Source organism: Physeter macrocephalus, chromosome 20 (assembly GCF_002837175.3).
Source record: "Physeter macrocephalus isolate SW-GA chromosome 20, ASM283717v5, whole genome shotgun sequence".
Taxonomy (NCBI): Eukaryota; Metazoa; Chordata; class Mammalia; order Artiodactyla; family Physeteridae; genus Physeter; species Physeter macrocephalus.
Window position 1 is genome coordinate 21,489,397 of NC_041233.1, and position 14,249 is coordinate 21,503,645.

Genomic DNA, 14,249 nt, shown 5'->3' on the forward strand with positions numbered 1-14,249 from the left:
TCAACATTGTGAAAATGACTATACTACCCAAAAAATCTGCAGATTCAGTGCATTCCCTATCAAACTACCAATGGCATTTTTCACAGAACTAGAACAAAAAATTTCCCAGTTTCTGTGGAGACACAAAAGACCCCAATAGCCAAAGCAGTCTTGAGAAAGAAGAACGAAGCTGGAGGAATCAGGCTCCCTGACTTCAGACTATACTACAAAGGTACAGTAATCAAGACAATATGATACAAAGGAGGCAAGAATATACAGTGGAGAAAAGACAGCCTCTTCAATAAGTGGTGCTGGGAAAACTGGACAGCTACATGTAAAAGAATGAAATTAGAACACTTCCTAACACCATACACAAAAATAAACTCAGAATGGATTAAAGACCTAAATGTAAGGCCAGATGCTGTCAGACTCTTAGAGGAAATCATAGGCAGAACACTCTATGACATAAATCACAGTAAGATCCTTTTTGACCCACCTCCTAGAGGAAGGGAAATGAAAACAAAAATAAACAAATGGGACCTAATGAAACTTAAAAGCTTTTAGACAGCAAAGGAAACCATAAACAAGACGAAAAGACAACCCTCAGAATGAGAGAAAATATTTGCAAATGAAGCAACTGACAAAGGATTAATCTCCAAAATTTATAAGCAGCTCATGCAGCTCAATATTAAAAAAAACAACCCAATCCAAAAACAGGCAGAAGACCTAAATAGACATTTCTCCAAAGAAGATATACACAGATTGCCAAAAAACACATGAAAGGATGCTCAACATCACTAATCATTAGAGAAATGCAAATCAAAACTACAATGAGGTATCACTTCACACCAGTCAGAATGGCCATCATCAAAAAATCTACAAACAATTGGGCTTCCCTGGTGGCGCAGTGGTTGAGAGTCCGCTTGCCGATGCAGGGGACATGGGTTCGTGCCCCGGTCCGGGAAGATCCCACATGCCGCGGAGCAGCTGGGCCCGTGAGCCATGGCCGCTGAGCCTGCACGTCCGGAGCCTGTGCTCTGCAACGGGAGAGGCCACCACAGTGAGAGGCCCGCGCACCACAAAAAAATAATATTAATTAAAAAAATAAATCTACAAACAGTAAATGCTGGAGAGGGTGTGGAGAAAAGGGAACCCTCTTGCACTATTGGTGGGAATGTAAATTGATACAGCCACTATGGAGAACAGTATGGAGGTTCCTTAAAAAAGTGAAAACAGAACTTCCCTATGACCCAGCAATCCCAGTACTGTGCATATACCCTGAGAAAACCATAATTCAAAAAGAGTCAAAAAGAAACGAAATTGAATTATTTGTAGTGAGGTGGATGGACCTAGAGACTGTCATACAGAGTGAAGTAAGTCAGACAGAGAAAAACAAATACTGTATGCTAGCGCATATATATGAAATCTTAAAAAAAAATGGTTCTGAAGAACCTAGGGGCAGGGCAGGAATAAAGACGCAGATGTAGAGTATGGACTTGAGGACACGGAGAGGGGGAAGGGTAAGCTGGGACGAAGTGAGAGAGTGGCATGGACATATATGCACTACCAAATGTAAAATAGATAGCTAGTGGGAAGCAGCTGCATAGCACAGGGAGATCAGCTGGGTGCTTTGTGACCACCTAGAGGGGTGGGATAGGGAGGGTGGGAGGGAGGGAGACTCAAGAGGGAGGAAATATGGGGATATATGTATATGTATAGTTGATCCACTTTGTTATAAAGCAGAAACTAACACACCATTGTAAAGCAATTATGCCCGAATAAAAATTAAGAAAAAAGACAACAACTAGAAATAGAACTACAATGTGACCCAGCAATCCCACTACTGGGCATATACCCCGAGAAAACCATAATTCACAAAGAGTCATGTACCACAGTGTTCATTGCAGCACTATTTACAGTAGCCAGCACATGGAAGCAACCTAAGTATCCATCGACAGATGAATGGATAAAAAAGATGTGGCACATATATACAATGGAATATTACTCAGCCATAAAAAGAAACAAAATTGAGTTATTTGTAGTGAGGTGGATGGACCTAGAGTCTGTCATACAGAGTGAAGTAAGTTGGACAGAGAAAAACAAATACCGTATGCTAACACATATATATGGAGTCTTAAAAAAAAAAAAGAAAAAGTTTCTGAAGAACCTAGGGGCAGGACAGTAATAAAGACGCAGATGTGGAGAGTGGACTTGAGGACACAGGGAGGGGGAGGGGTGGGCTGGGATGAGGTGAGAAAGTGGCATAGACATATATACACTACTAGATGTAGAATGGATGGCTGGTGGGAAGAAGCTGCATTGCACAGGGAGATCAGCTCGGTGCTTTGTGACCGCCTAGACGGGTGGGATAGGGAGGGTGGGAGGGAGACGCAAGAGAGAGGAGATATGGGGATATATGTATACATATAGCTGATTCAGTTTGTTATACAGCAGAAGCTAATGCACCTTTGTAGAGCAATTATACTCCAATAAAGATATTGAAAAAAAAATTAATACACATGGGAAGGGGGAGCTGTGTGCAGCTGTCCATGGTCCTGAATGATCCAGGGCACAGGTGTACCTCCTGACCCAGGACACTGGGCCTTCAGGCCTCTCTCCCAGCAGTTCTGACAGGTTCATGAAGACACAGCTAAGAAGGAGGGGAGACCAATGGACAGATGGGAGCAAAGCCACTGATGGCTGGGGAGAAAAAAGAGAGGCTTAAAAATTGAAGTATAGTTGATTTACAATATTATATTAGTTTCAGGTATACAACGTAGTAAGTTAATATTTTTATAGCTTATACTCCATACAAGGTTATTATAAAATATTGACTATATTCTCTGTGCTGTACATTACATCCTTGTAACTGATTTATTTTATACCTAGTAGTTTATACCTCTTAATCCCTTTCACCTATTTTGCCCCTCTTCTCACCCCTCGCCCTTCTGGTAACCACTAGTTCCCAAAAGAGAGACTTAGGTGTGGTACATATATACAATGGAATATTACTCAGCCATAAAAAAGAATGAAATTGGGTCATTTGCAGAGATGTGGATAGACCTGGAGACTGTCATACAGAGTGAAGTAAGTAGAAAGAGAAAAACAAATATCATACATTAACGCATATATGTGGAATCTAGAATGAACTGGTTTGCAAGGCAGAAGCAGAGACACAGATGTAGAGAACAAACGTATGGACACCAAGCGGGGGAAGTGGTGGAGGGGGATGAACTGGGACATTGGGATTGACATATATACACTAATATGTATAAAATAGGTAACTAATAAGAACCTGCTGTATTAAAAAAATAAAATTCAAAAAAAATTAGAAATACTTTTTCTCGGTATTATAAAAATTATACATGCTAATTTTAGGAAAATTAGAAAATATAGGCAAACAAAAAGGAGAGACTAAAAGGTACCAGTAATCTTGTACCCAGAGGGAACCACTGTCAACCCCCTGGTGTATGCATTGTTCCAGGCCTTTTTCCAGATTTGAGTGTGTGTGAGTTTTAAAATAATAATAGAATAATTCACCATCTATATTTGTTTAATGTGAGTTCACTTAACAGTGTATGGTGAGCATCTTTCTCTAACATCTAACGTCTCTTAAAGCATTATGTTTTTATGGGTGTAGAACATTTCCTATATTGATGTACAAGATGATAGATCCATATTGTTGGAATGACAGGATGCCTCTAGTTTTTCCTGTGAAACAATGCTTTGATGAACATTTTGCAGCTTTATCTTTAATCACAAAGATGTGATTGATTGGGTAAATTAGAACTGCCCTTTGTTCTGTGCAGTCATGGCCAGGGAACATGAGTTGACCCTTGATAAATATGAATTGCTGCAATTATTCCTCAGCAGTAGACTTTGTCTGAGCATCACGCTCTGTGGCACCTCTGGGCCCAGTGTTAGGGCTACAGATGGAAGCACAGTCAAAAGCATTTGACTACCAGTCAGCTATAGTGCCTTGCATCTATTTGATGCTGAGATTGTGCAGTGGTCCCAGCAAACTATTGCTCAAATGAATTTACCCTCCTTTCTTACAGGGAACACTCATTGAGTGGACCAAAGGCTTCAAGGCTACTGACTGTGAAGGGGAAGATGTGGTGGACATGCTCAGGGAAGCCATCAAGAGGAGAAATGTGCGTTATGGTGTTGAGGCTCATGCCTGAACTTGCCCCTTCCCCGAGGCCCCTCTGCTCCGCCATCCTATACCCAGCCCTGTGACTCTGGCCCCTGCCCACCTCAGGCTGATGTGCCCCTCCTGAGCCTGTTTGGCTTGCACATCCTACTTATAGTAGAGCTGCTTCCTTTGCAGGAGTTTGACCTGGACATAGTCGCAGTTGTGAATGACACAGTGGGGACCATGATGACCTGTGGCTATGAAGACCGTAATTGTGAGGTTGGACTGATTGCAGGTAAGTGATCAGGCATGTCCTATTGGCCTACTCCCATCTGATCTTTTAGAGGTTCCCTTTTAACACAGTGAAGGGCAGGGGGCCATTGTTCCATTATGTAGAGGTTCTGAAGCCAGCTTTGTCCAAAGTAGAGGCAAAGTTAAGGTTGGGATTCCAGGTCTCCTAATTCCCAAGTCTTTACTTAACAGCTTTTTCCCTAAGGGTCCTAAGCCAAGGTTTTCCTTTCTGTTGAGGAAAGGGAATAACATAGAAAGAGGGGACTTCCAAATTAGCACCTTGGGGCAGATTATTCTGGGACGAAGGAGACCACGGTTGGATCAGGTTGGCACGGGGCTGAGGGAGCTAGATTTTCATGTTGGCTCCAACCTGCACCTCCTCTGTTCTCTGACCTCTTCTGGCTGTCAGGCTGCACAGGATGGGGAAGAGTTGGAAAGAAACCTAGGAGAGAAGAAGGAGTGGTCTGAAGTATGATATAGGCCTTTTAAGGGTCTTTTGGAAAAGTCTGGCAGTGATTAAGGGCAAGGGTGGATTCCAGGGGGATACTCTAAGAGGTGAGGGGACAGGTGCTATTTGAACAGGTGGAGACAGGGGTGATGGGCATTCTCAGTGACAGGCACAGGTTAAGTAATCACAGAATCTGGGAAAGTTGTTCCAGCTGGTTGTCTGGGCTTCCTGAGTTTAAGCAGTACATAGAACAGGAGATGGGGATATATTGAGATGTCTTCAGTAACAACTAAGAGGTTTCAGCTCACTCCAACACTTACCTACTTTGTGACCTTGGGCAGGTTGCTTATTCTGTCTGGACTTGAGTTTTCTCATCTGTGGAAAGGGCTGGGCTAGATCTAGGAGGACAAAGAGGTAAGATTTGTTTGATTGATGATAATAGTTGCCTGGACTGTTGTGTTGAGAATAGTTCTGAGACCAGGTCATGGACAGAGGAGAAGAGGGTGGCTTTCAGATGCCAAGTGTCTGCTTATCCAAGACTAGATGACTCCTCATGGTCCCTTCCAGCTCTGACTGCTAATTCTGTGACTACTTGGAGCTTACTTTGTGTGCCTGTGGCTTATCAATAATCATGAGGAGAAGGATAATGATAGCACAGGTACCAATTCTATGTGGAGGAAACTTACGAACATCGTCTCATTTTTTTTTCCTTTATAACAAATCTATAAAGCAGGTATTATTTCCTTTTTACAGATGAAGTAGTTGGCTCTCTGAAAGATGAGATGCTTGTCTAGGGTCACCCAGCTATGAGTATAAAGCTAAAGTCCACACCCAGTTGTCTCTGACTCCAAACCTAAATTCCTATCTACTGTACCCTGCTGGCTCTTTAAGACGTAGTGGTGTCTTTTGAAGACTAAAGTCCCACCTTAACCTTTTAGGAACAGGCAGCAACATGTGCTATATGGAGGAGATGAGGAACATTGAACTGGTGGAAGGGGATGAAGGGAAGATGTGCATAAACACAGAGTGGGGAGGATTTGGAGATAATGGCTGCCTAGATGACATCCGGACCCAGTACGACAAGGAGGTGGACGAGGGGTCCTTGAATCCTGGCAAACAGAGGTGAGGAGGGCAGATGTGTGCATTTATGCAGGTTGTGCAGTGTACGACTTCAGCAGATCTAAGGGGGCGCCATTTTCATGTTACAGACACCATAGTTTGTATATTTATGACAACTCTCCATCAGATGTTAGTGAAATGTCTTATTTGAACAAAAGCATAAAGTTATGACAAGCTTCCAACAAAGAGAAAGAAGGTGAGCCTTTTTCTAATTACCACAATGTACCATAAGGTCTAGTGGTGGCTTTGGAAGTGAGGCAGAGGTTGTCAAAAAAGTCCATTCACTGTAGACTGGTGTCACAGAGCTGGGACATGGTGACTTACTGGGCCCTCTCAAGATGGGCTTCTAGTAGGTCCAGTTTAGAGGTCAACATCCTTAGTCTTTCAAGAGCAGGCTGCCAGTTTGGTGATCTCTGTTGTTCTGGGGGTGGGGAAGTGGCTGCACGTGATGGATGGGAGTCCTGGTTCTTAGCCATGATGTTGTGTTCCAGGATGGGTCACAATCACTTTGTGAGGTGTATTCCAATTGATAACCATACTAAAAATACTGACAATAATGATGGTTTAAAAAAAACACAAAACAGTACATTTTCACTTGCATTCTCACATACCTTCTTGAATAGGAGAGAAAGGGGTAGACAGGGATAGAGCTAGCATATGGTGGATTGATCATTAGCCTGAGCCCATCCATTATGACAGGGCTTGGCAAACTTTTTCTGTAAAGGACCAGATAGTAAATGTTTTACTGTCAGGCCGTATGGTCTTTGTCACAACTAAACCCAGTGTCTTACTATATAAAATAAGATGAAAATGTACATTTATCCTGATGGACGATATCCAAGTGGAAAAGTTGAGCAGATAGGAAACATAATGGGATGCCTGGGCCACAGGTGCCTCGCTGACTGTTGAACTGAGAAAACTCAATAGGAAGAGGCTTGACAAGACCAAGACCAGCCCTGGTGGTCCCTCATCTTCCTTTGGCACTAGTCTTTGTAGGTGGGAGGCAGGTGAATTGTGGTAAGCCCAGCTGAACCAGGGACCAAAACACAAGGGACCTTAACAAAGGGCCTTATCTCTAAATCCCAAGTTGGGGCATCCAAGTTTTATGTCTGAATCCACTGGAAGCTCACGTTTTTGGAGTGAGAGTTTAAGGGGGCAACATACTTGAATTCACCTGCTATCACCATTTTTTGTCTAAGTGTCAGTTCTTTAGACTGATGAGGTCCTGAGCAGTTAAGAGAACACAAGTCCAGCATGTAAGTCTCAGGCATACTCAGATTTCCATTTGACCCTGCAGGCAGTGGCAGTCCAGCTCTGCATCATTGTTATTAATTCTGTCACAGATACCTGGGCAGCGTGCCTGATCAGTGCCTGTCGGTTGCAAAGCTCCTTTTTCTCTTGCGCCTTCCACCGTGGAGCTCACAGCCTGCTAGAAAGGGGGAAGGGAGCTAACATTTTGGACCACCCTTGGTGTGTGCATACAGTTTAAATGTGTTATCTCATGGAGCAGAAGCTCTAGTGGAACAGATTTCTTCAAATACAAAGCCAAGGAGAACTAGCTTTGGGGCCAGGAAAGGGACTCACTTTAGCTTAGTGTCTACTGTGCACCAGACGGTTGCCTCCCAACAGTCTTGTGGGGTCAGAGTTTTGCTCCCTGTATTATAGATGATGGTTTAAAGTGCTTGCTCAGGTCATGCAGCTAATGTGTGGCCGAGCTGGGACCTAGTTCTTGCTCAGTATGGCTCCAAAGCCTGGTCTCCCCACATCATACTGTCTCCTATATGCACTTCTCTGGGCCTGCTGCCCACTCTGACCCACTGCAGCCCAGGCAGCTGGTGGATGCCAATGGCATGCCTTCCACACTCTGACTTGTGATTCTTTCGGGAACCACTCACCAGCACTGATTTTCCTGCTCTCGCCAACCTTATCCCTCTTCTCTAAACAGATACGAGAAAATGACCAGTGGGATGTACCTGGGGGAGATCGTGCGGCAGATCCTGATTGACTTGACCAAGCAGGGTCTCCTCTTCCGAGGGCAGATTTCAGAGCGTCTCCGGACCAGGGGCATCTTTGAAACCAAGTTCTTGTCTCAAATTGAAAGGTGACTCGTGATCAGTTTCACCTGCTTGATGTGACAGGCCCTATGTTGGATGTGCCACGGTCACACCAGGTTCCGGCAGATTTGAAATTTAAAAATAAAAAGAGTAAGGGCCTGGCTGGGCATAGGGTTGCCTCCTGGGGTTGCTCCCTCTCTCCAGCTGTATCAGGACCACAGCACCCAGCTGAGGGTCCAGCAGCCTGTCTGGGCCCCGAGGTTCCTAAATGGTTACACAGGAGTTAGCTTAGGCTAAAAAATGATCCTCTTTTGATCCTGAAAAGATGATGTGCTCACACTTTATTCTTTAAAGATGATGGGACTTCTTGGGGATGGCAGACCTTCTTGAATCTCAGCTTCTAAGGCATCCTGCTCCAATCTTACCATTGTTTGGATCATTTTCTTCTCCCTCCCGCTTGAGCATCTAGGGATGGGGGCCCGTGAGCTCTGTGGAGCAGGTTCTAAGACCCCAGGAATAGGTCCTGACATCCTGCTCTGCTTGCCTGCAGTGATCGGCTGGCCCTCCTCCAGGTCAGGAGGATCCTGCAGCAGCTTGGCCTGGACAGCACGTGTGAGGACAGCATCGTGGTGAAGGAGGTGTGCGGAGCTGTGTCCCGGCGGGCGGCCGAGCTCTATGGTGCCGGCCTGGCCGCCATCGTGGAGAAAAGGAGGGAAGACCAGGGGTTTGAGCACCTGAAGATCACCGTGGGTGTGGATGGCACCCTGTACAAGCTGCACCCGCAGTGAGTGCTCCAGAGAGGCAGGGGTGGGGGTGCTGAGGCTGAGTGTGGACCCTGGTGAATCTGACAGGCAAAGTGCAGGCCCTGGGGGCTCTGCTTCCTAGTGCTATGATGTGGGGTGTTCACCACCCTCTCCGAACCCCAGGCTCCTCATCTGTAACAGGCAGGTAGTAATAATCTCTACCTCCTAGGCCTGCATCAGGGTTAAGTGAGTTCCTACATGAAAAGTGCTTTACACAGTGCTAAGTAAATACAAGTGATTATTATTAACACAGTCTCCCCTGACCTCACAGGGAGCAATGAGAGCTGACTATTTTGCACAGTATAGAGCATGTGACAAGTGTGAGCTCAGAGTCAGGAGGCAGAAGGATTAAGAGTGAGTTTGAATCCTGGCTCTACCACTTAGAAGCTGGGGGGCCCAGGGCCAGTTTCTTACCCCCTTTGACCCTAATTCTTTATCTCTAAAATGGTGACAAAAATCATACCTACCCCATAGGTTGTCAGGAGAATTAAGTCAAATAGTGTCTGTAGACTATGTGGCACATCAAAAAGATGGCAATGAAAGCTTTTATTTTATGTTTTATATTTTGTTTTGGCGATGAAGAAAGGTATTAGCAAGCTTATAAAAATTTCCAATCATGCTGAAATGTATACATAAACATATTATTACTGTAATTCTTGATCCTTAGCCCTTCCTATGATGCTAATTATCCAGAATAACTGACTAATATCTCTTCTTGGTTTTCCCCTTGGGGGTCACATGTTTTTGGTGTGGTTCCTACAAGCCTCTTCCTTTGAACCAAGACCTGACCAAGGGACAGAAACCACATGATCATTTCAATAGGTGCAGACAAAGCAGTTGATAAAATCTAGCACCTTTCATGATAAGAGCACTCAACAGACTAGGAATAAGGGAGCTCCTTTAATCTGATAAAAGCATCTATGAAAAACCCACAGCTGACATCATACTTACTGGCGAGACACTGGATGCTTTTCTCTTAAAATTAGGATCAAGACAAGGATGTCCACTCTTGCCACTGCTGTTCAACATTGTACTGCTTCTAGCACTGCCTCCAGATGGTTGTGTGGTTTTGTCTCTCAGTCAAGTTTTGATTCAAGGGAGAGGCTTATAGGAACTAGACCAAAAATGTGTGACCTCAAGCAGAAAATCAAGGGTGAGTCTACACAAGGCAGTTAGGCAGGAAAAAGAAATAAAAGACATCTATATTGGAAAGGCAAAACTAAAACTATCTTTGCAGATGACATGATTTTGTATATAAAAATCCTAAGGAATCCACAAAAAACTATTGGAAGGAACTAAGAAACAAATTCAGCAAGGTTTCAGGATGCAATATTATACAAAATCATTTGTATACAAAATCATTTATATATTATATATATACTGTATATATATATATAATATATATATATACAGTATATATATATATATTATACAAAAATCATTTGCATTTCTATGCATTAACAATGAATAATCTGAATATGAATAATCTGAATAATCTGAAAATGAAATTAAGAAAATAGCATCAAAAAGAATAAAATACTTAGTAATAAATTTAATAAAAGAAGTGTAAGTCTTGTACATTGAAAACTACAAAACATTGTTGAAATAAAGAAAACCTAAATAAATGGAAAAATATCCCATGCTAGTAGATTGTAAAACTTAACATTGTAAAGAGAGCAACTTCCCAAATCTTTTTTTTCTAATTGAAGTATAGTTGATGTGCAATATTATATTAGTTTTAGGTATACAACGTAGTTATTTGACATATACATTACAAATTGTTCACCACAGTGTCTAGTAACCATCTGTCACTGTATAAAGTTATAGCAATATTATTGACTATGTTCTCTATGCAGTATATTATATCCCCCGACTTACTTATTTTATAACTGGAAGTTTGTGCCTCTTAATACCCTTCATCTATTTTGCCCAACCCTCTAGTCCCCTCCCTTGTGATGATCACCAGTAGTTTGTTCTCTGTATCTGTAACTCTGTTTCTGTTTTGTTTGTTCATTTGTTTTGTTTTTTAGATTTCACATATAAATGAAATCATGTAGCATTTGCCTTTCTCTGTCTGACTTATTTCACTTAGCATAATACCCTCTAGGTCTATCCATCTTTTTGCAAATGGCAAGATTTCATTCTTTTTATGGCTGAGTAATATTCCATTGTGTATATATATACCATATCTTCTTTATCCATTCATGTATTGATGGGCACTTGGGCTGCTTCCATATCTTGGCTATTGTAAATAATGCTGCCGTGAACATAGGAATGCATATATCTTTTCTAATTAGTGTTTTTGTTTTCTTTGGATGAATACCCAGGAGTGGAATTAGTGGATCATACGGTAGTTCTATTTTTAATTTTTTGAGAAACCTCCACACTGTTTTCCATAATGGCTGCACCAATTTACATTCTCACCATCAACTGATGAGTGGATAAGCAACCTATTTTCCATCTATGCAATGGAATATTACTCATAAAAAGGAAGAAAGTACTGATACATGCTACAACTAAGTGCCGATGATGTTTCTCTTTTTCTTTTTTATAGCTTTTCTCGGATATTGCAGGAAACTGTGAAAGAACTAGCTCCTCGATGTGATGTGACTTTCATGTTGTCAGAAGATGGGAGTGGAAAGGGAGCAGCTCTGATCACTGCTGTGGCCAAGAGGTTACAGCAGGCGCGGAGGGAGAAGTAGGAACCCCTTGGGGTTGGGCCACATGTGCCTTGGATACTGACCAGCCTTTCCTCTGGCAGATGAGCTGGTCAGAGACCAGCAGGCAAGCTTCTGGCTGACTTCACCTTCTGGATAGCCAAAAGAGAACCCCAGGTTCTTGGGTACTCTTAGCATTTTGTTACTGGTTTTCGAGGGCATTAAATGACATCTCTATTTGGCATGTTTGGACCAGAGATGGGCCAACGTATAAAATCAAAGCATTGGGCCCAAGAGATCCCCTTTCAGCAAGTCTTTCAGTTGAGACCTGAGCTGTTAGTTCTCTATGGCTTTGGGTCCTGTGGCTGCTGGGCTCGGAAACAAATACACGATCTGCCCATGTGGCCTGGCTGGCTGAATTCCCCACTGGGATGCTTCAGCCATTGCTTGTAGTAGATTGAGCCATCTACTTGTGGATGCACATTTGAGAGGGATAGGGGCTTAATCAACTGGAGAGCTAATCTAACTTGTCATTAACTTGTCATGTTGACTTCAAGCGTGAAGAGAGAACAAAAACTTCGGAGTATTCAGCCCCAGGATGAAGAAGCATTGATTGCCAGGGAGCCCTGTAGGAAACTTTTCATGCTTAAAGTGAGTTATATCAGCACCCTGTAGGATTTTGTTTCTCAGTAAACGTGTGTGATGGGGAGGGTGCTGTTTGGGGCACCTGTTATCATTTTACATGTGGTTTTTGTCACTGCTGATGATAGTTGTTTTAAGGACTGTTAGGTATATGAAATCCAGTAAATGAATAAAAATATTTGATTCCCCAAGAATCTTTGCATGAGGTTTTAATATTTCATCTGGGAGGCTTGCTTGGTAACTTCATGCTCTGTTGGTGGAGTTGACCAGAAGTCCTTTCACCCTCCAAACTAACCTCTGCCTGTCTGGAACTCGGCCCCTCCCACATGCCCCATCCGTCTCCATTCTACCCTCCAGAACTAAGAGGAATTGGCCTGTTCCTGACCATTTTCCCAGTGGACATCCTCTCTCTCTTTCTCTTCATTTCATCACCTACCCCACACCTCCCTGCCCTTTATCTGAACCACCCATAACTTTCTACCTTGTCACAGAGTTATCTGTATGCATTTCTTATTTGGCCTAGTAGATTGTAAGCTCTTTGTTAGATACATTTTTGTTTTGCCCCAGTGAACTCAGTGCTGTGCCATTCTTATTAAATACTTACTGGATGGAGGCATGATTGAAATAAAGTGTTCCAAGAAATTTTTCTTGGAAAAAGTGGAGACCATTATCATGGTAAACAAACTGAAAAGAATAATATTCCAGATCATCCAGATTGATTTATTCTGATTTATGTACTTATTTCTAGTGCTAATTGTCACCATTTGCTGAAGCAGGATGTTCAGACAGACAGAATGGAGGAGGCTGGAGGAGGGTAAGAGAGAGGCCAACTGAGGCTGGGGACGGATGAGGGGGCTGAGGTTCCCTAGGAAATATTTTTTCATACATTTATGAAACAGATATGGAGATACTGTTGTGGATAGGTTCTAGATTTACCAAAATGAACTTTTTTGTATTTTAGTGTTATACCTCTCTGCAGAGATGTTGTGTGGATTTGTTAAAATTATCTTTTTGTATTTTAAGATTATGCTTCCTTGGGGAAATGTTTCACCTTAACAGATTTTGTCTTAGTCAACCCCAAACCTTGTTGTCCTTGTTATCTTTCCCCAGTTCTCCTATTCCTCGGTAAGACACCCCCAGCTCCAAGTCCCTCTCTCTCCTGGTTCTGCTGGGGGGTCTCTCCCTTTGCCATCCTACCTGGATGGATGATCTGGCCCAGAGATTCATGGAGTTGCACCACCACATTCTCCTACAACCTGGTCTTTCAGCACATGTTTGGTAGGTTCAAGGTCACCTGGCCTACTTGTTTTTCAGTTTTGGTCTCTTACAAGAAAGAGAAGCCCCAAGGTATCTAGGCAATCTTGTACATTCTGACTAATTGATAGCATCATAGAATCCTTGAACCAGAACAGAACTGCAGAGAGAGCAGACATCCATTTTGCTGTGTTTGGACAGGCCAGCCCCTGAAACACCTGGGGCAATGGAGGGCTAACTTCTCCTCAGAGTTTACTAGGCAAGACCAGCAACCATGCAACCAGGTAAACTGTCCTCATGCAAATCCCACAGACATCCTCTTAGGAAGGGCTTCGTGATCATCTACATTTTCTACCCCTGTGGTGACTCTCTGCCAGTAACCTTTTGGCCAGAAAGAGCTGATGAATATAGATTTAAGAACTAGATTTTCCCCATGATTCTGACTCTCCAGAACAAATGACCTCATTCCCACTTGTCTGTCTTCAGAAATCTTGTTTCCTCCTCTTTCCATTAGCTGGAATGGGCACTCCATGAGAATAAGGACTTGGCTCTCATTTTTCCTGTTGTCCCCAGAGCCTACCACAGTGGCTGGCATTGAGTAGCCGTTGGACAGTTATCTAAATGAATGAATGAATAAATGCTAAAACAAGCACGTGAATGAATTATTGCTCTCCTCTGAATCACTCCATTCTTCTGTCTCACCCAGTGGCACTTGAGCCTTATACACAGTAGACACTCTATAAATGTTAGTTCAACAAATGCTAAGCCCTGTTCTAGGCACTGAGGACCCAATGAAATGTAAGGTACCATTCCTGCTTTGTGAGAACTCACAGGCTAACAGGGAATGAAAGACATATAAATATATGC

At 42.9% G+C, this 14,249-nt stretch overlaps 1 protein-coding gene across 23 annotated transcripts in view; it reads left to right on the plus strand.

Moving 5' to 3' along the window:
* Positions 1-14,249, plus strand: part of LOC102983587 (hexokinase HKDC1) — a 74,875-nt gene that overhangs the window by 30,144 nt on the left and 30,482 nt on the right. For 9 of the 23 annotated variants that reach the window (XM_055081067.1, XM_055081069.1, XM_055081068.1 and 6 more), the window contains exons 12-19: positions 4,038-4,133; positions 4,310-4,409; positions 5,792-5,975; positions 7,918-8,073; positions 8,577-8,810; positions 11,384-11,527; positions 12,044-12,137; positions 12,877-12,942. In XM_055081067.1, coding sequence (XP_054937042.1) covers positions 4,038-4,133; positions 4,310-4,409; positions 5,792-5,975; positions 7,918-8,073; positions 8,577-8,810; positions 11,384-11,527; positions 12,044-12,137; positions 12,877-12,882 — 1,014 coding nt within the window. In that variant the 3' untranslated portion in view covers positions 12,883-12,942. Of the gene's footprint in view, positions 1-4,037; positions 4,134-4,309; positions 4,410-5,791; positions 5,976-7,917; positions 8,074-8,576; positions 8,811-11,383; positions 12,587-12,876; positions 12,943-13,238; positions 13,407-14,249 lie in introns of those variants that run through there. The other 14 variants (XM_028481580.1, XM_028481565.1, XM_028481563.1 and 11 more) reach the window with 7 other exon arrangements.